Below are 25,302 nucleotides of genomic sequence, written 5' to 3' on the forward strand. Positions count from 1 at the left end.
CCTCCCCTCACGAAGGGCCCGGCCGCCGCACCGAGGCCTTGCGCCGCCACCCCAGCCCCGGGCAGGCCCGGCCCCCTCACCTGAGCTGACGCGGGTGTGGCAGGACCCACCTCCGGCAGCAGGACAGGGCCTCCTGCCCGGAAAGGAACCCCATCCCCTGGGCGAGGGCAGAGAGGAGGCACAGCCTGGGGCAAGGTGAGAAACTCTGGAAAGTTTTTGTTTATTCACGTCAGAGAACACTCTGTACAAATATGACAGGCAATTTTCTTCCCTTGCAAAAAAAAAAAAAAAAAAGTATAAAAATAATCTTTATATATGAATCAAAAGTTCATTTGCAACTGTAAATTTTTTCTCTAGGTATCCTTTTTGGGAGGTCGTCTAACTGGTGGTGGACATGAACACTGGGGAGGAGGGCAAGGGCCAGGCAGTACATGAAGAGCTCGAGCTACACCAAAGCCACGGAGCCTTGTGAACAGGCAGGACCAAGGGATTCCAGTCAGCTTCCATGTGGAGAGGGGAAGGTTCAGGGGACTGGCAGCGTGCAGGCTGGAAGTTCAGCCCCCAGAGGGTTGTCTGTCTTGCCAGCAGCAGCTGCCAAACTCGTGTCCCATTGCTCCTCCTGAGTTGTTCACGCTTTCCCCAAAGAGGCTGCCAGTGCTTTGTTACTGCAGAAATGAACAGTCCTTGTGGAGGAGTCCCACGCAGAATGAGAGGGCCTGAGGAGCCACTCCAGGGACACAGGTCCCAAGCACAAGCTCTTCTCATCTCTGCAAGCTTTTCGTATTTTACATCCCTTAGTTTGGTGCTGCAGCTGGTTGTGTGGGTCACAGGCAGTGAGCAGCTACGCAGAGAAATTAAACATCAGCTGTTTAAGTGGACGGCTGGAAGCTCCCTGTGTGCAGCAGCCAGCCATGGCCTGGCCTGGCTCTCTGTTCAGCAGTCTGCAGAGCAGGAAAGGCAGGACAGCTGCTTCCACTGTGGTGGCAGGAAGATGTGCAAAACTAAAGACACTCACAGGACTTGACCAAAACCCAAAGTTGGGGCTTGCAAAATACAATACAAATTCCATCAGGACATTTTTACTCCAATTAAACTGCACAAGGTCCCAGCCTGGTACCAGCTGATGATCCTAAAGAAGCCAACAGCAGACCTTCCATTACAAAGCAATGAAGAAAATGTTGAGGAAAAATGATGCAGAGAAAGCATCACAGCAGGTAAAGACCTGCCACAGGATCAGGAACTGGGAGTGTGGGTATGGGCACTAAGGGAGCAAATTCAAATACGCAGAAAACCTGATCCTGAGAGAAAAAGGGGTAAAAAAAGCTCACTATTTTGACAACACCTACATAACTTGTCACAGCAAAATACTACTGAATTGTAACTGCTTGGTCACCTTTCAGACAGTTGCAAGTTCAAGTGCAATGGTTGGAAAAACCCAGCTATTTGCTAATATGAGCAGGCTCTGATGTCCCTGGAGTACCTTACAGGCACCAGCTGAAGCAGTCTTATCCTTTGAAACATTTCTTCAGTCAGGCAAAACCAAAAATTAAAAACAAAACCATACTGGCACCTCTGCTTTAGCCCTGTAGAAACAGCACAGCTGCTGGACAAGGAGCTGGAGCCCCTGGGGCTGTGCATCAGAAGGCTGGTGAAAGCAGATCCAACAGTCCTGCTGATGCACCAACAGGGAAAGGCTCAGTGCTCCTGGGTCCTACAAGGAGCACTCAGCTCCTGAATCCCACTAGGAGGCACAGCTGGCTAAAAAAAAGTGCTTTTTGTAAAACATACTAGCTTGGTCTGAAGTCACTGAAAGAAATAGACACTTTGGTGCCATTTTTTTTTTTCCTCTTGATGCCTATTATTGGAAATAAAACTACCCCAATCTGAACCACTAACACAAAGAAATCTAACAAACAACCTCTGGGCTTGTGAACTGACCATGGTATTGGGGGTCCTTGTAGCAGCTGGTACCTAGGAGGTGCAAAGTGCCTCTGGGAGTGCAGGAAAAACCAAGGCATGCAGATTGGAGGAAGCTCAGAGAGGCACGTGGGCAAATTCTGCAGGTGAACTGGGAACACTCAAAACACAGAGCCTTTGAAGTGAGGCCCAGGATCCAGTGGAGAGATGCGGGGGGAAAGCTGCACGTGGATCTTGCACGTGCACCAGAGGGAGAAGCAAACTACAGGGAGGCTCCCAGCCTGCAAGTCCACATCTCTTGGTTCTGAGTCCATTTGAGAGCATCTCTGAATGACTCGGCCATCGAGCTCTAGCACAAAAGGAATCCAAAAATAGACACTTTCCAAAGAGTTACAAAACAGTCCGTGTTTGCAGGGCTCACAGCCGCACTGAGAAGTCAGAGGTTGAGGACAGGCACATCAAAGAGGTCACAGACACCTTCACTCTCATCCAGGTTGTAGATGTAGTCGTGATCTCCAGGTGGAGGGGAGAGGCGGAGCAAGGGAGCAAACACTGGGGAAAGAGAAGCCCAGGGTTGGTTACAAAACTCAGCACTCCCACCCCAGCTGAGAGCTGCCAGTGGCACTGAGCAGCACAGCCACCTCACAGGAACAGTCTTTGAGGTGGCCTCAGTCAGCCTCACAGAACTGAAGAGACTCTTGGGTCTCACACCTCTCTCAGGGACTGGCAGGACAGCGAGAACCGAGTCTGTGTCCAGAGCCCAGAAAAGATGAGGGCAAGTCTGCAGTCACAAGGCTTCCAGCTGGGTAAAGTCACACAGCATGGTCTTCCTCCCAGGAAGGCCACACCATGACAGGAGACTGAGACTCACCTTCAGATGACATCAGCTCTTCCAGCAGCTCAGAGTTCACACATTCTGGGGAAGAGACAAGCATGGTAGTGAAACAGTCTGCTCTCCTGGTCTGCTCCTGAGTAGTTCCCCACTTTCCCCACCCTTGTTATCCCTTCTCTGGCTAAGGCACAGCATGTGCAGCAGGCAGTGAAAGGAAGCTTGTGCTTAAAAGAGATAAAACCATGTAGTAAAAGTAATTCCAGCACAAAACACTATGAGAGAGCTCCAGCTCCTGTGGCTTAGATTGCACAGCCTTAAAGCAGCTGCCAGTGCCAGGGCAACATTACTGGGATCACACAGAGGATGAGAGGCTGCATGGAGTGTGCTGCAAGGACTGCTCCTCTGAGCTCTGCTGAGCTGCTCTCCTCCAGTCCTGAGTGTTGCCTCTGTAGCTGTTGACTCTGTTTTGTCCTTTGCTCCTGGATTTTTTACCTTCCCCCTCCAAACTGGGAAGAATACTCCATAAAAGCACATACTTTACCATAGAAAGTAAATATCTCCTTTACAATAGCATCCACATAGTGACACAGAAGAGTTACTTTGGGTAAGTTAGATCTCCTACACAGCTGGGGCTTTGCAGCAGTTTATATCTCACACTGTGAACTCAAACTTACTCTTCAGATGTACTTAGACATCATCAAGACTTCATCCTTTATCTGTAGCAGAGGTGCTGGGCAAGGAGGAAGGATGTTCTCCAGGCTGACTGTGGAGCCCAGGGCTAAGAGCACATAGATTGGAGACTCACATGCGTCTGTGTTTGGGTGTGTGGGGATTTCTACCCAAAGGCAGCACCTCCACAAAGCATCTGCCAGAGCATGGAATGAAGGACAGCTGTTGTACATCCCCTGTGACCATCACTGAAGTACTTGGGTGTACTTGGCCCTGCCTTGCTGTGGGGCTACAAAGTATTTGGCCAGCAGTGAAGAGAAATAATTGTACTGATAGTTTCCCAGTTTAGGTTTATGTCAGACTAAATTCCTTCATGTTTTCTGCCCTTAACCCAGAGTCTGTCCCACCATTAGGCAGCAACCCACACATATTCCTTGGGCAGAGTCAGAACTCCAAACACAAGTAACAGCATCTCCCTCCCCTACTGCTCCAAAATTACCAGTTCCTCCACCACCACCACTGAGAAGTATTTTGAAGAGAGAACATTATCTCCCCAGATTATTTGCTTGGATTAGCCTTAGGCAGCTAAAGCTGAAACAAGACTTAGCAGGGATTTTTCTTTTCCATACTGCTGAGAAGCTGAAGGAGGAGCATGGAAAGGCTGAACATGGATTAGTGTCAGCATGGGGACAGGAAAGCCCTTGCTGGTGCACTGCAGGCAAGATCTAACAGAGGTTGCTGGGAACATGGAGACAGAAAAATACATACAGAACCAGTAATTTTAAGAGTGCCTAACTACTCTTTAGTAGAGGGCCATCAGCCACCAATGACCACAAGACCACAAGCACCTTAAAAAACCACATCCACAAAATAATCCAAAAGGGAGCGAATCAAACAAATTGTCCCTTTTCTGTGGATAGATGGGCACAGAAAAAAGCTGTGGTCAGGGAATGAACGTACCTCTCATTGGATCAAACATCTCTGACAGCTCTTTGGGAAGTTCCAGTACTGCAAATACAACAAACCAGATGGTTTGGATCATTACATGAAGAGTCTGAAATGCTTTACAGCAGAATCACCCACAAACCTACTGTGCTCCTTACACACCCAAATCATCCAGAAATTCTGTTCCCACACTCCATGTCAGATGTTTCTGCTGCAATGACAAGCAACAAAGCACTTGAGCTCCACTACTTGAAAATAAATTTGTAGGAGCCCTGGGACGTGAACATGTTATCACAGTCAGCAGCTGTGTCTGCAAACCTCACCCAGTACAGTGCCCTGATTACCTTGTGTAGGATGGGGACATGCCTTTGGAGAGGCACAGTGATAAGATATATGCACATCCAAGGCCTAATTCCACAACCAAGATGACTCCACAGCTGCTCTGAGACACGCCAGCAGCAAAAGTGAAAAAAGCACCAGGTGAGCTGTGTTTGAATAAGGTTTTCTTCTAACCATAACCTAACTTTGAGTGTTTCTGCAGGGAAGTTGGGCTTCAAAACATTCCAGCAGTGTGGCTTACCTAGAGGATGCTTTTCTCTCCTTGGGCCAGCCTGCCATTTCCTAGCATAAAGCTCCAGAGTTCCTTTTTTAAAGCACATCAAGGAGCTCCCCAAATATAAACTGCAGGGTCACTAAGAACACAAGATCACTAAAGACAGATGAAGTATTCCTGAGCAAAGGAGGAAAAGGGAGACAAGAGCTCTCCTAATACAGAAAACTCCTCGGGTTACAAAGGTGCTCTCAGTGGTGGCTGAAAATTCTGTAACTTCATGAAGTCTCAAAAATAGGACCTTACTCTACAGAAAGGATTGAAGGGGAATAACCTCACATGTAACAGCAGAGACGTGTGTCATGAGGGTGTCCCTTGCAGATTTTCTAGTACTGATGTGACAGAAAGCAGCAGGACACTAGACAAGGCACAGTCACCTAGTCACCATGTTTCCTGGCAGCCTCACAGGGCAATGCCTACTCATCCTTTGCAGACTCTGGCTGACAGCAAAGGCAGAATGGAGCTCAGCTCCTTCCTCCAGGCCCAGCAGCCTTTCCCTCACTCCCAGCAGCAGGATTTTGGAGCAATACATGAAACAAGCAGCATACTCACCTCCTGTGGGGTCAGGCTTGATGGGCTCAAAGGAGGTAGAGGTGCTGGGCAGGACAGAGCTGCTGTCCAGCGAGGCTGAGGACTGCAGCAGCTGCGTGTCCAGCGCCGCCGGCTGCCCCTCGAAGTCACCGCTGCCCTTGGCCTCTGCCGCCGGGACATCGCACTCTGGGAACACCACAGACACACCCAGGAACGTCACCTCCCACCAGCCCAAAGGCAGCAGCACCACACACAGCCCTCACTAGCACTGCTGGCCAGGCAGCTGCACAGGGAGAAGCTTTCCTGCTTTTCTCCAGTTCCATAGTTGGACATATTTCCCGCTGATCAATGAACCTGCATGATCAGCTTCTCCCCTACAGGTGCTCCTAAGGTTGGCACTACAGGTGCTGCTACACCTACAGGTGCTCCTAGAGGTTGGCACTACTCACTGAAGCCAAGTGCCTGATCTCCCTGAGCACAGCCAGTCCCACTAACCAAGGCCAAAGGAAGGGCAGCAGCAAAGGCAGCGATGCCTTTGCCAGGAGCTCTCAAAGCTGCGCACCCGGCAGTGCCAGCCCCGAGGAATGCACCCTGCTCTACCAGCCACCAGCCCATTTCTGCCTCCTGTAGCTCCCTCTCACCTGTGCCTGCACTTTTCTGTGTGGGAGGCCCATGGTCCTGAGTGCTGGTGGGTGTTGGTGTGGAGGGCTGGGTGCTGCTGGGAACAGAGGCCTCCTGGAATTGGGCCAGTGGTGGGATTTGTGGTTTGGAGGGTGCAGCTGCCTGGCACTGAATGAGGTCTTCAGGGGGAGGGACAGGGAGTACAACAGGAGGAGAGCTCCAAGTATCTTTGTTTACTAGAAGAACATCAATGGGACCACTTGTGCTCTTCAGGTGGATCTGGTATTTCTTCTGTCCATTTAGGCCCTGAAAAAAATCAAAAGCAAAACACAGACTTACATTAAAAACCATTTTCAAATAGCACATCAGTTTTCCACAGGCAAAACATACCTGTACACACACACACACAGAGCCCATGCACTCTGCCCATGAATTTATCACTCACCTCAGGGACAGGAACCTCCAAACGTGTGCCTGATGGGGCTCGAATCACAAGGAGGGTGTCTCCTGTGAAAAGAGAATCAGTCAGTGCTCCTGGGCATGAGCTCCTGTGATGTTAATTAAGCACTGATGAAGAACCCACCTCAATGCCCCTTCCTCTCCTGGCAATCCTCCATGGAAGGAAGCCATCTACATCCCAGCACATCATACAGTTCCTAATGCCTTGGAAGAACTAGCTTAAATTCACTCTTAAGAACATCTGAATCCTAAGGGAAGTATCCTTCATTCTGCTGTCACAAGCTTTTAGATGTGAATTAGAAACAAGAGAGCTGCACTGCCAGCAGAGAGATGGGGTTGAACCAGCCTCAGAGCCAGGCTGCCAACGTCAGGCTGGTGTCCCAACACCTGAAACCAACACTCCCCAGTCTCTACTGGCCAGAGCTGCCTTAACCATACTGGATTCTCCACAGAGCCCAGCACATGTGGGGCTGGAAGCCAGGCTGACAGCATCCTTCCTTTGCAAGTTCTGCAGCTCCTTAAGACCTGCACCCTAACAACCCAACAGTCACAGGCAAGCAGCTCCCAGCCTGTATCTGGGTTTAGAGAAACATGAACAGAGAAATACCAGAGCTGTGAATATCTGACATATTTAGATCAAGCAGCTTTCAGCTTTCACTTTGAATGTTTAAGCTTTAGTGTGGTTAATAATCACAATTCCCCAGTATTCTGATTAAGCTTCACATGGTAATTAACACAGAAGATTCCCAGAGTGGTGAGAAAGAGTGGACAGCAGAAAAGCACATCCCTTAATTTCAGGCAGGCAATCAAAAGTCAAATCAGCAAAAGGTAAAGGGATTAAAAACAACATGGGATTTGTCAATTGGATGGGACTCGTTTAACAAATCTACACTTGAGAAAAATGCAGAAGACATTCAAAATGCATAATAAAGCTCAAAGACACCAGCTCAAGCTGTAAGACCTGTCAGTTTCAGACACAGGTGCTGGGTTTGTATCTCCTTTGATAAATATGTCCCAAATACTTAAACAAAAGAGCACCCAGTAGGTTTCCATTTCCTTTTTGAATCTGCAAGTGCAAAATGCATCACAGCAACAGATGCAGAAATTAGGTTTCCCAGTCACTAAAAACTGACATATTCTTACTTCTTTCTTTTTTAATTAATCTCTATTTGACAAGAGTCCGAGAGTGGAAATCTTGGAGCAAGCAAGTTCAATAGCAGTCAATTAGAAAAACCAAGAGCTGAAATCCAGCCTACACCACAGTTTGAGGGACACAAGAGGTTTACCCAAAGAATATCTTTAAGGCTTGGGTGTTCAGGAGAGGAAAAAGAATCATTTAAGGCATGTCCATACAGGAAAACTGGACAGGCAATGGAAAACCATGGATGAAAGGCTCCATTCTAGAGGGAACTGACACCTCCCCTCAGTAAGATCTAATCTCTGCATGTTTTGGTGAGGTCTGACCTCAAACACAAAGTGGTTTACAAAAACCAGGTGCAATGAAATGCAAAACGCTCAACCAGCCAAGCAAGGAGCTGTCTGCTGGTCTCCAGTAAACTCTTCCAGACTGTTACAGCGTTCTGGCCCCCAGCACTGTCAAACTGAAAACACAATCCCTGCCCCCAAAAGTGCAGCTTCAACCAGAAGAAAGAGCAAAGCCAAAGGGGTGGTGATGCAGCCGTTACACTGGCAGGAACTTGGTGAACAAGGAAAGCACAAAGGCAGCAACAGCAAACAGAGGAGCTGATGAAGTGCAGGGTGAGAAAAGTGCTTGGAGGAGATGAGGAGAGCCAGGCACAGGTGAGATTATGCATGGCTGGAGGCAGCCAGGATAAACAGCTTCAATCTCTGCAGCAGCCAAGCAGAAGGAGGTCGCCAGGTCAGGAGAGCTCAGGCACCCACTGAAGCAGAAAGGAGCTGTGACTCCACACCACTACAGCTGGGAAAAGCAGTTTATGTACTGAGGCTGCCCCACTGCCTGCTGGCCACCAGCATTAATCTGGTCTTACATCTGTCATTAGAATTGGCAGCAGAAGAAACAAAGACTGCTGTGGGTTTCTTCACTTTTGCCCAGAGACAGAACATAGAACTTTTGATACAAACTTCAGGAATGAAGGGAGTGAGAGCAGAGCAAATGGTGCGTTCCCTTCTGTCCTATGCTGTCTCCTTCCTGCATTCTTGTTGGCAGGGGAAATTATGTAGCTGAGGGACCACCTTTAATACTATTTCACTGCTTTCATCATGGTTTCTACTGTGAAATAAAATTTGGTTCCTGTCATTAGAACACTGCCCACCCAAGCCCTTAAAATTAAGGGCTTCTAACATAACACACACACAGCCAACTGTGAAACCCAGCAAGAAGACTTCCTTAGGAGCAGCACCTCTATTCCTTTAAGCACAAGATATGGCCTGTCCCCTCTAATGGAGACAAGAAATCTGCAACTCAGTGGTACACAAACCCAGGACAGCATCAGAGCTGATATTACATTTCACTTGATGCTGTTGGGCAGCCCACAGTCTGCTCTGTGGGCTCTTTCTTGGACAAAGGAGAGTAGCTGGGACAGACTGACAGGCCTGCAGCATCACATCTTTACAATGGAGCACCTCATTGAAAATGAGCATTTCCTCACCTGTGAAGCACTTGCAGATATCTTCATGTGTCACATAGGCTAATGTTCCCAAGGTTAAGGAGAAAGGCTGCAGCTTCCTGCACAGACAGAGAGCTCAAAGCACCTGGTGTTTCCTTCCTGAGCACAAGGAACACCATTCCCAGAAGGCTCTCCATGCCACATTCTGAAGTGGTCTGCAGGTGAGGTCTGCAAGCTCCATGCCCGTCACAGCTGACATCCTGAGATAGTTAAGCCACAAGAGCTGCTCTGCACTCAAGAAAGTGGCACCTGTGACTCAGAAAGAAGCACTTTTCTCACTGTGGTAAACATTACTATGTTTTTTACTTCCAAAAGCCAGAGGAGAAGCTGGATGCACAGAAAACCAGGTCTCCAGGCTGACCAGTTACCCAAATTTCAAACCAAGGTGCTGCCTTTTGACCTTTCAGTGCATTTTCTCCAGCAGCAATAGGTCAGCACCCACCAAGCCCTCAGGTCTCTGCTTCCCAGCCCAGCAAGTGAACATGGAGACAGAGCCATCAGTTCACACAAAGGATATCGACTGTTCTGCATGTCTTCTGTAACATTTTTGATGCTCTGCTGAACCCACATCTTCTGCTGCTCCAGCTCCTGTTCCCGCTGCTCCAAGTCCTCAATGTCTGCCTTCAGCTCGATCAGTTTGTGAGCTATTTCACGTGTGTTGCAGCCAGGACCCACCCCCCTGGGTAAAGCAGAAATGGGTGAGATATATCAGCCTCTGGAGGCCCCAGACCCACCCCAACCTCTCTGCCAGCCTCTTATTCCCACCTGTGTCAAACATCAATGCCAGATTGCCTGGAAAGCCATGTCTGTACCCACTCTACATGTCCACCTCCCAGCACAGCAATGTTTGGTACATCTTTCTACTTCCCACAGTCTAGCAGGACTCTTCCCCACCTTCAGTAACATGTCAGGCATCTTTTCTAGACCAAGGCAGTGTGAATATTTAGCTGGCACCAAAATAACACCTTTGCTGTAAGAGAGACACCATATGTACTTCAGCTTTCCTCACTGTGCCATCAGCACAGCCCAGCTGGGAGAGGCAAGAGCATGGACCACTGAGGAACCTCCCTCTGCACACAGCATTTTAATCCCACTGTCACTTAAACCTGCACTAGAAGGGACCTGTGAATGATTTAGACCATCCCCTACTCACTTCCACTGGATACTGTTCTTGGACTTCTTCTCGATCAAGCCGATGCCTTCCAGGACATTTGTGATATCGTAGATCCGTCGCTTCTGTCGCACAGCCAAGGTATCTGCAGCCTGAAAAAGGTTAAGACACTTAATTCCAAACTCTCAGTCATGTTTAGCTCCTTCTTGCCTGGCAGATTAACTCCTGGCCAAGTACTTTGCTCCCCATTTCATACCTCTCCTGTTCCAGCGTTTCAAGTTACACAGCCATGTTCTTGATCTCATATGACCATGAGAAGTCACTCATTCTTCTTTTTTTCTTACCCCACAGCCTCCCCACTAAACACAAACCAAATTCCAGCACTCCTGCTCGCAGTGGATCCAAAAATCACCATTCTCCAGTAGCAAAGCAGTGCTAGAAAACAGTAGCTCAGCAGCCTAAAAATTCAGTGCTCCCTTTGGGTAGAGCTGGAGATGGGAAGGGGAATGCTGAGAGCTGTCTGGGCAACACTTCAGTGAAATCAACATTCACAAGGTCTCTTCTAAAGCTGATCTGATGCCACTTGACAAAGAATCAATATCTTTTCAAGAGATTCCTCTGTTTGAATGACATGATTCCAGGTGGAGAGTAAACAAGAGCAAGCCTGGGGCTTTCCTGCCTTGCTCACACGACCCTTTTCCCCTCAGGTTTCAGGACTCAAGGAATGGAACTGTTTCCACCACCACAGAGCAACCTGGCACCAGCAAGAGTTAATGTGTGCACAGCCAGGACCAGCAATGGCAGTGGCAGTGCAGACAGAGCAGGTCAGCACAGGAACCATGCCCCTGTCACCCACCAGTGGGGGGCCAGGACTTTGGATACCCTGCACCACACAACTACATAAATCACACTGACCAACACAAATTCCCTTAATGGACATCTGAAGCAAAAAGATATTGTCAAATCCAATGAGAAAACAATTTGGCACAGGCATGGAGCCAGGAAACTCCTCCAGCCCTGCATTACTGGGGCTTTCTGGCACTTGTCTGTCTCACACACGTGCCCACATAAGAGATGATTATATAAACCACAGCAAAGGAACTTCCCCTACAGGAAAGGCTAGAGATTAAGTATTATACATTGCACTGTGTTACTTCCTCTAGGTGAAGATCTTAAAAATACAGACGCAAGATGCATTCTCACAGCACTTCTCCACTGCCTAAAGGAATGGGGGAAAACCTCTGGCAGGTGACTCTGACCACACTCCCCCTCCTGGTGTGTGCCGGAAGGGTTAAGTGCTGCACGGACAGCTTCTATAGGTATGTGTTTCTGTAGGTGTCTGAGGCTTTGGTGCCAGTGACCAAGTACAGGGCAAGAACACAGAGCAGAACAAGGTGATCAAACGGTTTTGCAAGTGAAGCACAAACACCTGCAGTGTATGGCAAGGTCCTGAGAAAGAAGAGTGCCCGGGACAACCCGATGGGGTGGAGAGAAGGGCTGGGAAGGAGGAGCAGGAGGGGCTGGGAAGGCGGCCAATGCAGAGCCTGGCCGGCAGCTCTGCCCCAGGAACCCCGCTTTCAGTGCACCCAGAAACGGCTGGAAAAGCCCTCCAGGATGATCGATCCCAGCCACTAAACCCCACCACTGAACCATGTCCCTAAGCGCCGAATCCACAACCGTTCTGACCAGGGACAGTGACTCCATCGCTGCCTGAGCAGCCCATTCCACCAGTGCCTCACCACTCTTGCCGTGTAGAAATTTTCCCTGTAATCCAATCTAAACCACCTGCTGCACCGGGCGCTGCCGTGTCGCCGTTCTCCCCCTCCAAACCCGCTCCAGCCGCCGGAGCCCCGATCCCGCCGGAGCCCCGCTCTCCCGGCGGCCGCTCCCTCCGAGCCCACCCCCGGGCCGGCGGAGCCCTCGCCCCCCGCCGCCTGCCCCCGCACCAGCTTGAGGTCGAGCACGCCGTCCTTGGCCTCCTGCAGCAGCGACACGAACTTGGTGGTCAGCAGCCCCAGGCTCTTCTCGTGCCGGCTGGGCGCGCCCGCAGCCCCGCTGCCACCCCCGGGGGTCTGCGCCCCGCACTCCGCCATCTGCCCGCCGCCGGCTCCGGGGCCGCGCATCCGCTTCCGGGCCGCGGGGCTCCCCGGGAACCTCCGGGGCGGGGACGGCGGCGGGGCGGGGACGGGGGACTCCCCCCCGCCGCCTCCCGGGGCTGCGGAGCCGTTCCGCTTTGCTCCCGGTGTTCCGGCAGCCCCGTCGGTTTGGGGGGTAAAGCCAGGGCTGCGTCCATCCCCTCGCCGTTCTGCGGTGCCAAAGTCAAACTCCCGCCCCGTGGTACCGAAGCCAAAGCTCAGCCATGTACCCAGCTCTCACCGCCCGGTGACAGGGGCGGATTGCTGCTCCAGCACACACAATGCCGGGGGAATCCTCCAGCATGGTCCCGAGGAACGCAGCTTGTGGCAGGGACGCATCTCCAGGTCCATCCGCTGCCATGCAGGGTGCATCCCCACGTTCTCGCCTCCGGTCAGGCTGGCACAGCGCATCCCTTCATGGTGGATCCACCCTCGAGTGGGCTCGCACTGTGGGTGCGGTGGGGTCTGACACCCCGCTGTCCTCCCCGAGCCAGCGTGGGTGCGAGGGAGCAGCGCTGCGGGCACGGACAGGGCTGAGTGTCCGGAGAACAGGGCGGGGGCTGTGAGGTGAGACAGGGTGTGATCTCCAGGACGAGAGGAAATGGCCTCAAGTTGAGTCAGGAGAGGGTTCGATTGACTATTAGGGGAAATTTCTTCATTAAGAGGATGGTCAGGCACTGGAAAATGTTGCCTAGGGCAATGGTGAAGTCGCCATCCCTGGACACGTTAAAAAGGCGTGTGGATGTGTCACTTAGGAACGTGGTTTAGTGGTGGGCTTGGTATTAACGGTTGGTACTCGATGATTTTAGAGGGCTTTTCCGACCTAAATGATCCTTTGGTTGCGTGACTCCTATTGCTCAGACCTCCGGCTGTCGCGGTGCCTTCCCGTGTCCCCCCTCCCCTCCGCCCCCCGTTCCTGACGTCCTGAGCGCGGCTGCGGGAACACAATGAGGCTCTGAGGAGCGCGGCTGCTCCGGCTGAGGAAACGGCAGCCGGCTTCCTCCGCAGCCCTGCCCTGCCCCGCAGCTCCGCGCAGCCTGCACACCATGGGCATGTCTGCGGGGGACGAGCGCGCCGCCAGCCCCAGAGGTAACGGGGATGATGCTCCCCGGGGAGCCGGCGAGCCGGGCAGGGAAGGGATGCTGCTGCTTGCAGCACATTTTGGGGATTCCCCTGCCCTTTGCCTCACCCCCTCCACCCTCCTTTTCCCCGTGCCGGGGCTGGTGTCTTGTGTCCTTGCGGGGTGGCAGCCTGGCTGTGCTTCCTGATGGTGATACCGGCGCCGGGGCAGTACTGCTCACCGCTCATCTTATCCTCAAAGCCGCTGTCCTCCTCCCTAATCCCCTGGTCCCCAAGCGGCTCCCCAGCAGGGCAGGAGCCTGGCTTGGCACCGGGTGACAGCCGCGCGGGGCTGCAGGGAGTGGCTGGGGTTGGGATGGGGTGGGGGAATGATGAAACCAGGCACTGGGGACTGGGAATGGTGTGTTATAACTGTGCTGATTCTCAGCCCTCGACTGTGGCCAGGAGCTCTTTGGCATGGCTCTGGACCCTGTGTCAAGGGGGACACAGCTGTGTGGGTGCTTTGGGGAGACCAGGAGTCTCCAATCCTCACCTTAACCTGGCTCTCCTTCCTGCGAGAGCTGCCATCTCCCCATCCCTCCTGCTGACTCACTGCTGGAGTCTCAACCCTGCTCACAGCTTCCCAAGTGGCATCAGACGCCCCCAGACAACCCAGCATTGTGTTTGGGGAAGCAGCCGGCCTGGGGACAATCTGAGCCGGCAGGTTGAGTCACAGCACCCCAGGGCAGCTTTGCTTCTTGCTGCCACAGCTGTGGTGGTGGCATCTTGGGGGCCTCTTGCAGAAGGACCCTCTTGGTGCCACGCTGCCCAGATTCCCACATCCGTGTGTGCTTGGAAGTGCACTGGCAGTGAGCTTCCTGCCTCGGGCCTCAGGGGCCCTTCCTGCCCCTCGGTTGTGCTCACTGACCCCTGGCTTCATCCCCAGACGAGGAGTGGCCGGAAGCAGAGAAGGCTGAGAAGCTGGCGAGAGGAGCTGCTCTGAAATGGGCCTCGGGGGTATTTTACCGCCCCGAGAAACTGGAGGGGCTCGGGCACTACCGGAGACGGGAGACACAGAGGAACAACTCCATCCAGTCCCGTTTGAAGGTGTGTGTTTGCCCATCCCACGGACACTTGCAGCCACACCCCCTCCTCAGGCAGGGATCCCAGCCAGGGTCCCCTCTTGTGCCATGAATCCTCTGTACGTCCTCTTTTGGCTAAATCTGTTCCTTCGGCTGGTGTTTGGTGGGTGAAGTGCAATTGCCAGGGGGAGAAGACCCCCTTCACTCTCTGCCTTACCCCAGGCAGTGCCTGAAGTGTTAAAAGGAGTCTGCTGTGTCTCTGACAATACTTCAGAATAAAACACCAAGGGGGCTCAGCACATTCCATGTGCAGGACTCAGCACACCCCATCACTGCCCTGTCCCAGCCCCAAAGGCTGCCCTGCCCCATGGCTGGGAGGAGGCACAGAGCTCCAAACTGTCCCTGCCTGTGGGTCTCCACAGGGAAAATTCCATCTCTACATATTTGTAAGGGCTGTCCCAGTCCCTCTGCACTCCTGCCTCCTCACCCACATCCCCTTTTGCATGACCCAAGGAATTATTAACCTCAGGACTGAATCAGTCTGATCACCACAACTTTCTCCTGATAATTTTAGAGATGGTTTCTCCTATCCTGACTCTGGATGAATTGTCTGGCAGGTCTCAGTGAAAGCAACTTGCTTCTGGGAATTCTTGGCATCAGGAGTGGGGAATTAAGTCAGTAGATAGGGCATGGAGATGTGCCAGTGCCACTGCAGGGCTGGAAACGATGGCACTCCATTTGGGAGGAGGGTTTATATGGCCACTGAGGTCCTTCATGTCTTGGGGGCACATAGAGACCCTGTGATCCATTGCACCTTTGCAGAAACAAAGTAATCTTTTAAAACTGAGAGAGACATCAGATTACTGTTTATCCTGGACCTTGAGGGGCTGCAACACAGATTGTGCAGGGCTGGGGCAAATGGTATGGGGTCCTCCTGCCTTCTGGAGCTACTCCAGTGCCCTCCATCCTTTTCTGCTCCCCAGTCAACTGTCCAGTCCTACCTGGAGGGGGTAAGTGCAGGGCTGGAGCAGCTGCGCTCGGCGGCCCAGGAGGTGCAGGGCGTGTGCCAGGACCTGGGCGCTGCACGGTGGGCCCTGCTCGACAGCGCAGACCACTTCCAGGGCCTCCAGCAGATGAGGAAGCTGATGGAGGAGCACGTGCAGCTGGCCTCAGTGGTCCAGGTGCTGCCCCAGATCTTCTCGGGTAAGGCAGTGGCCCAGTCCTGGTCCATTTGGGCTGGAAAGCACTGGGGAAAACTTCAGTCCAACCACGGGTTCTGTGCAGGGCTGGTGGTAAAGCCTGAGCAGGTCACTCAGGCTTTGCCAGTTGGGTGAATGGAGATATCCCTGATTCCCCAAGGCCTGATCCAGTGGTGTTCCCAGAGCCCCAGACCTTTCCCCTCACCATCTCCTTGATAACCTGCATCTATGTCCCTGGTGCAAACCCCCTCATCTCCACACTCAGAGCTGGCATCTCTCCCTCTCCCACAGTCCACGAGGTTTTTTCCCATATCCTGCAGCTGCTCCATGGGCAGCATCTCTTGGAGGCCCATGTGGAGCTCATGATGGTGGAGCAACTCCGGGATGACATCCTCTCCCAGCTTCACCTCCGCGGGCTCTCCGGTGCCCAGGCAACTGTGCTGTCCTACTTCAGTGGCCTGCAGGACCTCAACGAGAGCCTGGCCAAGCAGCTGTGGGACATTGTGGGCAGCAGCCTGCGGCTGGTGCGCGAGGACCCCGTTCTCTTTGTCACTGCTGTGAGGATCATCGAGCGGGAGGAGAAAATAGATGACACTCTGCTCTTGGAGGCCACCTTCCTGCCCCCTGGCCGCCCAAAGGGCTGGAGGCAGAAGTTCTACCAGGTCCTCCAGGACACCATCACAGGAGGCCGTTTCCGTGCTCCCCGCTTGGATGCTGAGGGGCCAGGGCTGGCCAAGCACCTGGCAGCGCTGCAGAAAGACATCGTGTGTGAGCTGTGTGTGGTGAAGGACCTGATGGTCCAGTGTGTCCCAGCTCACTACAACATCCTCAGCGTCTGCACTGCCACCTACCACCAGGCCCTCAGCAGCCACCTGCAGGAGATCCTGCGGGAGGACCTGGACAAACAGGGACTCTTCCTTCTCCTTGAGTGGGCGCTCCGTGTGTACCACAGGTCAGCACCAACCGAGTGAGGGAGGTTGTGGAGAGCTGGGTTGTTCACCAGCTCATGGATGGGTTGGGAGACTGTCTCTGGCTGCCAGGGGGTGATGACCAGGAGGGCAGAGGGACAGGTAGGAACTCCTGGAAAACAGGCCTTCCAACCCTGCCCCACCTCTGCCCTCCAGCCCAGAGATGATGGGTCACCCTGACCTCCTCCCAGAAGTGGATGTTTCTGCTCTGGATCCCTTGATGTCCTCTGAGCTTGTGGATCAGACAGAGAGGAGATACGTGATGAAAGTCAAGGTGAGTGAGCAGGACAGGGACTCTCACTGAGCCAAGCATCTGCTCATCATGAGCCTGGGATGAGGCCCAGGACTTGATGTGCTGTGTTGGGTCTCAAGGGAGTCTGTACTTGGCTTCTTGGGCTGCCTGTGGTGGGTGTCCATCCTGCAGGCTAGCGTGTTCGAGTGGATGCAGAGGACCCTGGATGTGGAGTTCAAGGAATGGTTCAGGGAAGAGGAACCTGAGACAGACCATGAGGGCTTCTTCCAGTCAGCCTTGCCTGCCATTGTCATGCAGGTGGGACCCCAAGAACATGGGTACAGATGGGGCATGGCCATGCTGAGACCTCCCAGAAAGGATTCCATGGCCTGCAGGCTCTCCCTGAATCACCTCCACTTTTCTCTTGTGCTGCAGATGCTGAATGAGAACATCCAGGTGGCTTCCTTGATCACTGACTCTCTGCAGCAGAAGATCTACAACATGGCCTTGGAGGAGCTTGAGGCATTCCTGGGCCGGTCAGTGGAGCCCCTCACACCCCTGCCCACCCTCACAGACCCTGGGGCCATGAGCATCACAGGTGGGGGTGGAGATCTGCTGTGGGGCACCCAATGCTCATCCAGCTCACAGAAGGCTCAGCAGCCTGCCTGCCCATGGGGCTGCTGTCTCAGCCTTTGGGGACATCAGCTCTCAGGGCCTGCTGCCCCAAATATCTGCTGAGCCCTCCCAAGAGGAGCCAGAATGGGTCCCACTGCCCCACCCTGCCCAACAACCTGTCACTCTCCAACCTGGTGGCAGGATCTGACAGGACCCAAGTGAGCTGGGAGGGCTGTGGGAGGTCCATGTGTCCCCAGGAGCATGCCAGGGCCAGGTGCCCGTGGTGGCTCTGCCTGCCCGTCACGGTTCCTCTGCCGCGCTGTGTTGCAGCCTGCGGGAAGCGCTGGTGCAGTGCGGGAAGGAGCACCAGCAGGACCGGGCCGTTCCCAAGTACTACATCTCCCACCTGCTGGCCGTGCTCAACAACAACCTGGCTCTCAGGTAAGCTGCACCAGCACCTGGGAGCTCTTGCAGCAACACCCACCCCCATCCTCGCCGGGGCAGCGTTCCCACTATGCTTCCCAGGCTACCTGTGCCCTCTCTTCTCTCTCCTAGCAATTCTGTCGCCTCCCTGCACCCTGACACTGCCTGCAGAGAAGTCCCTGGATCCCTGCAGGCTGCTCTAGACAGGATACAGAAGAAAGCCACCCAGCTGCTGCTGGAGGAACTGCTCCTGGACCTGCAGGTATGTTGGTCCAGCACCTGAGGCTGACAGGGCTGCAACAAAGCTGAGCCCAGCAATAACAGCCCTACTATAACTCGAGTTCATTCCTGCTCAGGGTCCTTGCCATGTACTCTGTGCCCTGCTATCACCCTGCAGACATCTCTGCCAGCCTGTCCCCCAGACCTTGATAAAGCACCCGATGTCTGTCACCAACAGCAGCACCCCGTATCGCTGGGCAGATGGCTCATGGCCCCCAAATCACCAACGGACAGAGCCCACAGCCAAAGCGCCCCCGAGCTGCCTCAGCTCCTTCTGGCTGTTCCATGGCAGAAAACCAGCTGGAGAGCAGCAAAGTCTGTGTGGAGGATACAAATCCATGTGCAGCTGCCTGAGTCGTTTCCTGCTAGTGTAGTCAAATTTAGCTTTCCTGGAGTCTGGACCAAAAACCTGGAATAATTAACGGCATTACTATTTAGGGCTTGAATGCCATCAAAACAAAGGAAGAGCCAAAGGGTGAAGAGCTTGCAGGCAGCAGTGGCCCTAGCAGAGACAGGAGTGTGTGCCTGCAAGCAGGAAGACAGGCAAGGACAGCAGGGCAGGAGTAGGAAAGCAAAAAACATGTTATGTCTACACAAGGGAGGTGGGGAGAAGTGGAAATTAAAAATAGGCAGGACAGGCAGCAGGTGTGTGAGGAGCAGCTCACTGCCCACACCTCAGGTGTGCATCATGACCCAGATAAAGCCCCAAAATGAGGCTCTCAGGGTGTCAGGGAGGGACAGCCCCAGTGTTTCCATAATTTTCTAACTTTAACCACTCTGCTGATTTTACACTGAGTTTTGGCTGGCAGCAGGGGCTCTGGCGCTTCACAAGGCGAAGTGGCCGTGGTGCCAGGCAGCAGCTGTGGGTGTTGTGTGTGTGTCTGTGCGATGGTGCAGGGCACAGACACTGCACAGACACTGCTCCTTGCTCCCTGCAGCCCCTCTGCCTGCAGCTGCCTTCCCGCAAGTGGCTCTCCGGGTCCCAGCTGGTCGGCAGCATGTGTGAAGTGATTGACAAGTATGCAAAGGACTTCTCCCGCGTCAGGAAACCCGTGTTCACGGTACCTCCTCGGAGCTGCTGCTTGTCTGTGGGACAGGGCTGGGCAGTGGGCACCGTGCTGGGGTGCAGGGTGCTGGGGATGCAGGAGTCTGTGTCCTCTGGGGCAGTGCAGAGAGCACCACCACATGGAGATGTTCAGGGCTTCCCCCAAATCCAGCTGTTTTCTGTGTCCCTTCGGTCAGGGGGCTTCCCAGGAGATTGTTCCCATGGCTTGGTGTTGTATCTGCCCTTTTTGCCTCTGCCTTTCCCTGGGGAGCTGGGTCTGGACACGCAGGCGATGGCAGCACTAACAGCTGTCCCCTGCCCAGCTCCTGCTGGCCGAGAGCGAGCTCCTGGTGGCCAACCAGTACCTGCGGGCGCTGCTGCAGAGGAAGATGGTGTGCAAGAGCCGGGAGGAGCGGGGCCAGCTGTGCCACCGCCTGCTGCAGGACGCCACGCAGCTCCGGGAGCTCTTCTGTGGCCTGGTGAGAGCAGCCTGGCTGTGTGGGGAGCTGGGGCTGCACCATGGAAAGGGAGCATCACCTCACCCTCCTGCTCCCCTCCAGCCCACAGCCCGTGAGCAAATGGGGCTGTCACACTTGGGTGGTTGTGAGGCCAATATGGGAGGAACTGGCTGGATTAGGGACCCTGGGGACCATCACCCTGCCCAGCAGCCCCTGATGGGTGGGACATGCTCAGTGGGAAGACACCAGCTGCAGGGGCTCCGGTCCCCATGTGGGCACTGAGGATGCAGCTGGCTCCCCAGCCACTGCAGTGACATCCTCTGGGTGTCACACCTGGCTGCTTTCCCTCCCAGGGCCTGGACCGGGGCCAGCAGAGCCTGGAGGCTGTTTTTGCCCTGCGGGAGCTGATCTGCCTCAAAGACCCAGCACTACTCAGCCTGGAGGTGCTGGGCTTCGTCACCAAGTACCCCGATGTCAGGTAAGATACTCCCTGTAGGAGGGGACGGGTGTGAGCCTGCCCAGGAGAGCCACTCTTGGCCTGCACCCTCTGAGGTGACACAGCAGAGCAGGCAGAAACCTGAGCCCTTACCCCCTTCTCCCTGAGGTTTCCTTTACCCATGCTCCAGATTTGAGGGGTTCTTGAAAAAAAAAGGCCAAAGGTGAAAACAGAAAACAGCAGTTCTGCTATGGCATTTGCACATCTGTATTTGGTGGCCAAACAAACTGTGAAAAGTAACAAAACACCAAATTGGAAATGTCAAAACCAAATTCAAAAGGTTGGTGAGGGGGGATTGTTTTCAAGAAAATGCTACTTGGCCTGGTGCAAAGTGCCAGTTTTCCCCTGGCTTTGGCTTCTGTGCATGGGGGGAGGTCTGCAGCACACGAGCAGTGCTCACTCACCCCTGGCTCTCTCCCCAGTGACGAGCACATCTCCACCTTGCTGGACATCCGCGGGGACGTCTCCAAGGAGGTGCGGCACGTGGTGCTGGAGATGATGGCTCAGCACCCCCAGGCTCTGCCCGAGGGCTACCGGCCCATCTTCAGCACCATCCTGGTCCCTGTGCCCGAGCTGCCCTTCTGCCTTCGCAAGGGCAAGTGTGCCTGACCCTGCCTGGCACTGGTGCCCTGCTGGCCCAGCTAGGGGCTGTGCAGGGGGAGAACAGGTGACACGTGGCATCCCCTACACACAGCACTGTGTTGGGGACAGTCTGGATAAAGGCCATCCTCCTCTGGTCTTGCCCCATGAGAAGACTGTCCCCTGCAAGCACCAGTCCTGGGATACCTGGACTGGGGGAAATCCAACCTGTAGCTATTTTGGTGGCATGCCGGGACAGTGACTGAGGGCTGCTCAGGCCCACTGCCTGCAGGAGAAAGAAGAGTTGCAGAAGGGACAGGAATCTGCAGCTGGGACAAATTCATGTCTCCATGGGGCTGCAGAGATGTTTGGGTTTTCCCAAGTCTCCAGACAGCCCCCTGAGCCAGTGTGTCCCAGCCAGCTCCAAGTTTCTTTGCTATTTCTGTTTCTAAAGCCTACTTCTCCAGCTTTCCCAAAACCCTCTGATTTTAAGGATTCCCACACTAGCCATGAAGGCAGTCACCATTCCAGCTCTGAGGCAGACTGGAGCCTTGCTGGGACCAGGCTGGCAGGAGGGTTTCAGCCATGGGAGGTACCCTGGGCTCAGCCCTGGGGTTGGGTGCTGCTGCTCCCCCAGGCTGGGCCCTGCATGGCCAGTGGGGAGCAGCTGAGCCAGCTCATCATGGCTCAGGGATGCTGAGGAGAAGAGCACAAGGGGGTCTCCTCATCCTGGACAGTGCCATCAGCCCTATCCCTTCTGGCACAAAGGGACAGCTCTGAGTTCCTGCTGACCTGCCAAACCCCTGGCTCTGGCTCATTTGCCAGGAGGAGGACTGGACTTGGAGGCTCCCAAGCTGCATGGAGAGCATGGTTGTGCCTGGTGTGTTGTCCTGCTCCAAGGTTCCTCTGTGATGGGCAGCACCACCCTGAGCACTGGCTCTCCCTCCCTTTGTGCTGCTGCCCAGGCCTTGGCATCTCCTCCCAGGTGCCATATGAAGATCAGGAGCAGTCTGTGGCTCTGCCTACACCCTGCCCAGCCCCTGCAGTGCCCTGGGAGACCTCCTTGCTCTGCCACGCTTCCCACCCTGGGATGGGCCACATCCCACTGTCCTTGCATGGTACCACTGTTGGAAATAAAGGCCTAAGCTCTGCACTCTGCACTCTGCACCCCAGTGTCCAGCTCTGCTCCCTGGAGGGTTGGGGTATGTGGGTGGCACAGAGGGAGGGATCCACCCCCAGGTTCAGCATCACCCCAGACCTGGCTCCCTGCACCCTGTGCCAGCCTGGGAGATCACCCAGAACACAGGGGATAATGCACACACTACACACCCCACTGACCAGGATAGAGGGGGCTGATGTTCCCCAGCCCTGGGTCAGGTGGCTGCAGTGCTAGGGGGATGCTCAGTGAAGGGCTCAACCTCAGCTTGGGGAGGTGCCCACTGTTCCCCCTGGGGCTCATGGTGTGCTTGCCCAGCTGGCCACACTCCCACCTGCCTGGGAAGGTGTCTGCTCTCCCCACCTGCCCCCACTGGCTATGGGACTTGCTCACCTGAACCTCAGACATGGTTCAAAGTGTTCAACCCTGAGCCCTGGGAACATCCAGGTGGGCCCAGGCCAGGACTTCGTGGCTATATGAAAAAACAGCTCTAGTCCCAGTAGATCTGAAACAAGTCTGAGCACGGGACGACCTCCCACTGCAGGAACAGGTGCCCATGCCAGCATGTCCAGCCCCACTGCTACCCCAGCTGTGTGCCCACAACCAGCCTCTTGTGCCCTCCAGCACAGCCCTGTGGTGCTTCCTGCTCCAGCTCCACAGCCTGCAGTCACAACTAACATAACCCACGACAGCAAAAGCCCAAGCCCCCCAGGTGTCTTTTGACAGCACCTTCCCACGTCCCTCTTTGTGTGTGTGCCAGGCTTGGCCCGTCACTGCTGCCTAAATGTGTCACAAGGCCACAGGGGGACCTTAACCTGGTCACTTATGAGCCACGTGGCTCCCTGGCTGCTATAAAAACCCGTGGTGCCCAGGGGTTCAGACTATCTCCTTTCAGGATGGCATTCCTGTGGGTAGTTGCCTGCCTGGCCCTTGCCAGCACCGTCTCAGGTAAGTGCTACCCATGGGTGTGGGAAGGTCCTCGGGGTGCAGCAGGATGCCAAGGAGGGTGACACAGCCACCCACAGCAGCACAGGCAGCCCCCAGATATGAGTCCTGAGCTTTTGGGTCACTCTTGTCCCCTGTGCCTCTCCTGCAGGCTGCGGGGTGCCCGCCATCAGTCCCTCGGTGACCTACAGCGAGAGGATTGTCAATGGGCAGAACGCCGTGCCCGGCTCATGGCCCTGGCAGGTGTCCCTGCAGGTACAGCACTGTCCCCCTCCCTGGGCACTGCCTTAAGCACTGGCATGGCCAGCTGGCTGCCAGGGGACCTCTGCCTGTCCCCAGCTTGGGGGTGTTCAGCCTGCCCAGCCCCAGCTCCTCTCCTCTCTTCCCTCCCCAGACCACCACAGGATCCCACTTCTGCGGCGGCTCCCTGATCAACCAGTACTGGGTCGTCACAGCTGCCCACTGCAACTTCAAGTAAGGAGCGATGCCCAGCCAGCCCATGCCAGTGCTGCTGGCAGGGCCAGGGGCTCAGAGCATCCTGGGCATCTCTGAGTGGCACTTGGGTCAGCCCCAAAGGCCTGAGCAGCCCAGGGCTTCCTCCCCAGCTGTCCCCATGGCGGCTGCCCCAGTGCTGCTCCCACCCTGGGTGCTGTCTGGACACCGCTCCTGACTCTCTCTTACCTCTCACAGCCCACGTTCCCACGTTGTTGTCCTGGGGGAGTACAGCCTTACTTCCAACAGCGAGCCCGTCCAAGTGAAGACCGTGTCCAGGGTGAGCCGGGCGGGTCCCGGGGCGGGGCTGCAGCTCTGTGCCGGGGCTGCTCCCACGGGGCAGCCATGACGGGCTGTGCTGTTTCTGTCTCTGCAGGCCATCACCAACCCTGGCTGGAACCCCAACACCATGAACAATGACATCACCCTGCTGAGGCTGTCCACGCCTGCCCAGCTGGGGGCCCGTGTGTCCACCATCTGCCTGGCCCCTGCCAACCTGGCTCTGCCCTCCAACGCCTGGGCTGTCACCACCGGCTGGGGACGCACCAACCCCAACTGTACGTGAGCTGCAGCCTCTGCGAGGGCTGTGTGTAGCTGCTCCTCTTCCTTGGGGCTCTGAAGGTCCAGGGGTGCTTGTGGGGGTCACATCTCCTGTGCATGTGGGAAGGGGGAGAGCTGGGCAGTGGAATAGCCCTGTCTGAGTGTGTACCAGTGTGCACACAGGCGCAGGCGTGTGCTGAGGGGCTGGGTGTGTGTGTAACCCAGGGATGGCTGTGCACTGGCACAAGCCTGCCCCTTCTCTGGGCTGCCTGCATGAGGTGATCCTGGGGAAGAAGGGGTTTGTTGGCACGGAGGAGGAAGGTGCTTTGTATGGTAGCACCTGTGCACCAGTGAAAGCTTGCCCAGGGCACCTGTGTGCACTCCAGGAGACCCACAGACACTGAGGTGATCTAATGGTGCTACTTTCCCCTAGCCCAAGCCTTGGCAGCAGTCCTGCAGCAGGTGACCGTGCCCCTGATCTCCCAGAGCCAGTGCATGCGGTACTGGGGCAATCAGATCACCAGCTCCATGATCTGTGCCGGTGGGGCTGGTGCCACCTCCTGCCAGGTAAGGAGCCAAGTTCCTGCTGCACAGGGTGGGTGGAGGAGGATATGAGGGGTCTTGCTGAGCTTCCATGGCATCACAGGGAGGGTGGAGGAGCAGGGGACCCCTATATTTAAGCCCCAACACCCGGCTGTGCGCAGGGGTTCAGGTGGCTGGGACCAGTTTGGAGCATGTGCCAGGAGCACTAAGCAGGAATCTTCTCCACAGGGTGACTCTGGTGGACCTCTGGTGTACCAGACTGGGAATGGCTGGACCTTGATTGGCATTGTCTCCTGGGGAACCTCCAACTGCAACATCAACACGCCGGCCATGTACACTCGTGTCAGCCAGTTCCGTAACTGGATCGATGCTGTTGTTGCTCAGGGGTAAAGCTGCTGCCAGCCTGATCCCTTCACTGGCATTAATAAAGTAATAAAGTAGCAGCTTTTGCTTGTGCCAAGCACTGTCTCTGCCTCCTTCTTCTCATGATGCAGAGTGGGGTGGAAGATACATGGAGGAGCCTGGGGCTTCTCTCCTTCCCAGAGCTGGAGCTTGGTGCCCAGCTGGGATCCAGGGGGAACTGCCAAACTAGGACAGGATGCTCAGGAAGAGGGAGAGCAGGGCTGGCTGGGGCTCAAGGGGTCTTCAAGCAGACCCTGGCACCACCCCAGGCAGTGCTGAAGGTTGGGAGAATGGTCCTCCCACTGACCCAG

At 54.8% G+C, this 25,302-nt stretch overlaps 3 protein-coding genes across 5 annotated transcripts; 2 read left to right on the top strand and 1 right to left on the bottom strand.

Moving 5' to 3' along the window:
- Positions 1–196: 196 nt before the first annotated feature.
- On the bottom strand, positions 197–12,466 carry E2F4 (E2F transcription factor 4). 2 transcript variants are annotated; one of them, XM_058034141.1, is made up of 10 exons: positions 12,290–12,466; positions 10,386–10,495; positions 9,748–9,911; positions 9,215–9,256; positions 6,571–6,632; positions 6,146–6,431; positions 5,526–5,690; positions 4,379–4,426; positions 2,789–2,833; positions 197–2,469 (listed from the first exon to the last, which is right to left on the bottom strand). In XM_058034141.1, the coding sequence occupies exons 1-10, from the start codon at positions 12,464–12,466 to the stop codon at positions 2,354–2,356; spliced, it is 1,215 nt and encodes a 404-aa protein (XP_057890124.1). In that variant the 3' UTR covers positions 197–2,353. The 2 variants fall into 2 exon arrangements, with proteins under 2 accessions (XP_057890124.1, XP_057890125.1); XM_058034142.1 differs by lacking the exon at positions 4,379–4,426.
- A 1,027-nt stretch (positions 12,467–13,493) lies between these two features.
- On the top strand, positions 13,494–22,269 carry EXOC3L1 (exocyst complex component 3 like 1). 2 transcript variants are annotated; one of them, XM_058034139.1, is made up of 13 exons: positions 13,500–13,567; positions 14,484–14,644; positions 15,603–15,822; positions 16,110–16,770; positions 16,943–17,060; positions 17,211–17,336; positions 17,454–17,554; positions 17,964–18,074; positions 18,189–18,318; positions 19,274–19,396; positions 19,704–19,859; positions 20,192–20,316; positions 20,757–22,269. In XM_058034139.1, exons 1-13 carry the CDS (start codon positions 13,525–13,527, stop codon positions 20,941–20,943), a joined length of 2,262 nt encoding a protein of 753 aa, XP_057890122.1. In that variant the 5' UTR covers positions 13,500–13,524; the 3' UTR covers positions 20,944–22,269. The 2 variants fall into 2 exon arrangements, with proteins under 2 accessions (XP_057890123.1, XP_057890122.1); XM_058034140.1 differs by lacking the exon at positions 15,603–15,822 and having other exon boundaries at positions 13,494–13,567.
- A 62-nt stretch (positions 22,270–22,331) lies between these two features.
- CTRL (chymotrypsin like) lies at positions 22,332–25,049 on the top strand. Its single transcript, XM_058033966.1, has 7 exons — positions 22,332–23,017; positions 23,166–23,269; positions 23,409–23,488; positions 23,705–23,786; positions 23,883–24,063; positions 24,480–24,613; positions 24,818–25,049. The coding sequence occupies exons 1-7, from the start codon at positions 22,966–22,968 to the stop codon at positions 24,977–24,979; spliced, it is 795 nt and encodes a 264-aa protein (XP_057889949.1). The 5' UTR covers positions 22,332–22,965; the 3' UTR covers positions 24,980–25,049.
- Positions 25,050–25,302: the final 253 nt, after the last annotated feature.

This window comes from Melospiza georgiana, chromosome 14, assembly GCF_028018845.1.
Source record: "Melospiza georgiana isolate bMelGeo1 chromosome 14, bMelGeo1.pri, whole genome shotgun sequence".
Classification (NCBI taxonomy): domain Eukaryota; kingdom Metazoa; phylum Chordata; class Aves; order Passeriformes; family Passerellidae; genus Melospiza; species Melospiza georgiana.

Excerpts from the sequence above, each read along its gene's own strand:
- CTRL (XM_058033966.1), top strand. The coding sequence starts at position 22,966 with ATGGCATTCCTGTGGGTAGTTGCCTGCCTGGCCCTTGCCAGCACCGTC. Across the intron at positions 23,270-23,408 it reads CCTGGCAGGTGTCCCTGCAG|ACCACCACAGGATCCCACTT; the intron begins GTACAGCACTGT and ends TTCCCTCCCCAG. Across the intron at positions 23,787-23,882 it reads AAGTGAAGACCGTGTCCAGG|GCCATCACCAACCCTGGCTG; the intron begins GTGAGCCGGGCG and ends CTGTCTCTGCAG.
- E2F4 (XM_058034141.1), bottom strand. The coding sequence starts at position 12,466 with ATGCGCGGCCCCGGAGCCGGCGGCGGGCAGATGGCGGAGTGCGGGGCG. Across the intron at positions 9,912-10,385 it reads AAGAACAGTATCCAGTGGAA|GGGGGTGGGTCCTGGCTGCA; the intron begins GTGAGTAGGGGA and ends TGCTTTACCCAG. Across the intron at positions 2,834-4,378 it reads GATGTTTGATCCAATGAGAG|AATGTGTGAACTCTGAGCTG; the intron begins GTACGTTCATTC and ends TCTCTTCCCCAG.
- EXOC3L1 (XM_058034139.1), top strand. The coding sequence starts at position 13,525 with ATGGGCATGTCTGCGGGGGACGAGCGCGCCGCCAGCCCCAGAG. Across the intron at positions 17,061-17,210 it reads GATACGTGATGAAAGTCAAG|GCTAGCGTGTTCGAGTGGAT; the intron begins GTGAGTGAGCAG and ends TCCATCCTGCAG. Across the intron at positions 20,317-20,756 it reads ACCAAGTACCCCGATGTCAG|TGACGAGCACATCTCCACCT; the intron begins GTAAGATACTCC and ends CTCTCTCCCCAG.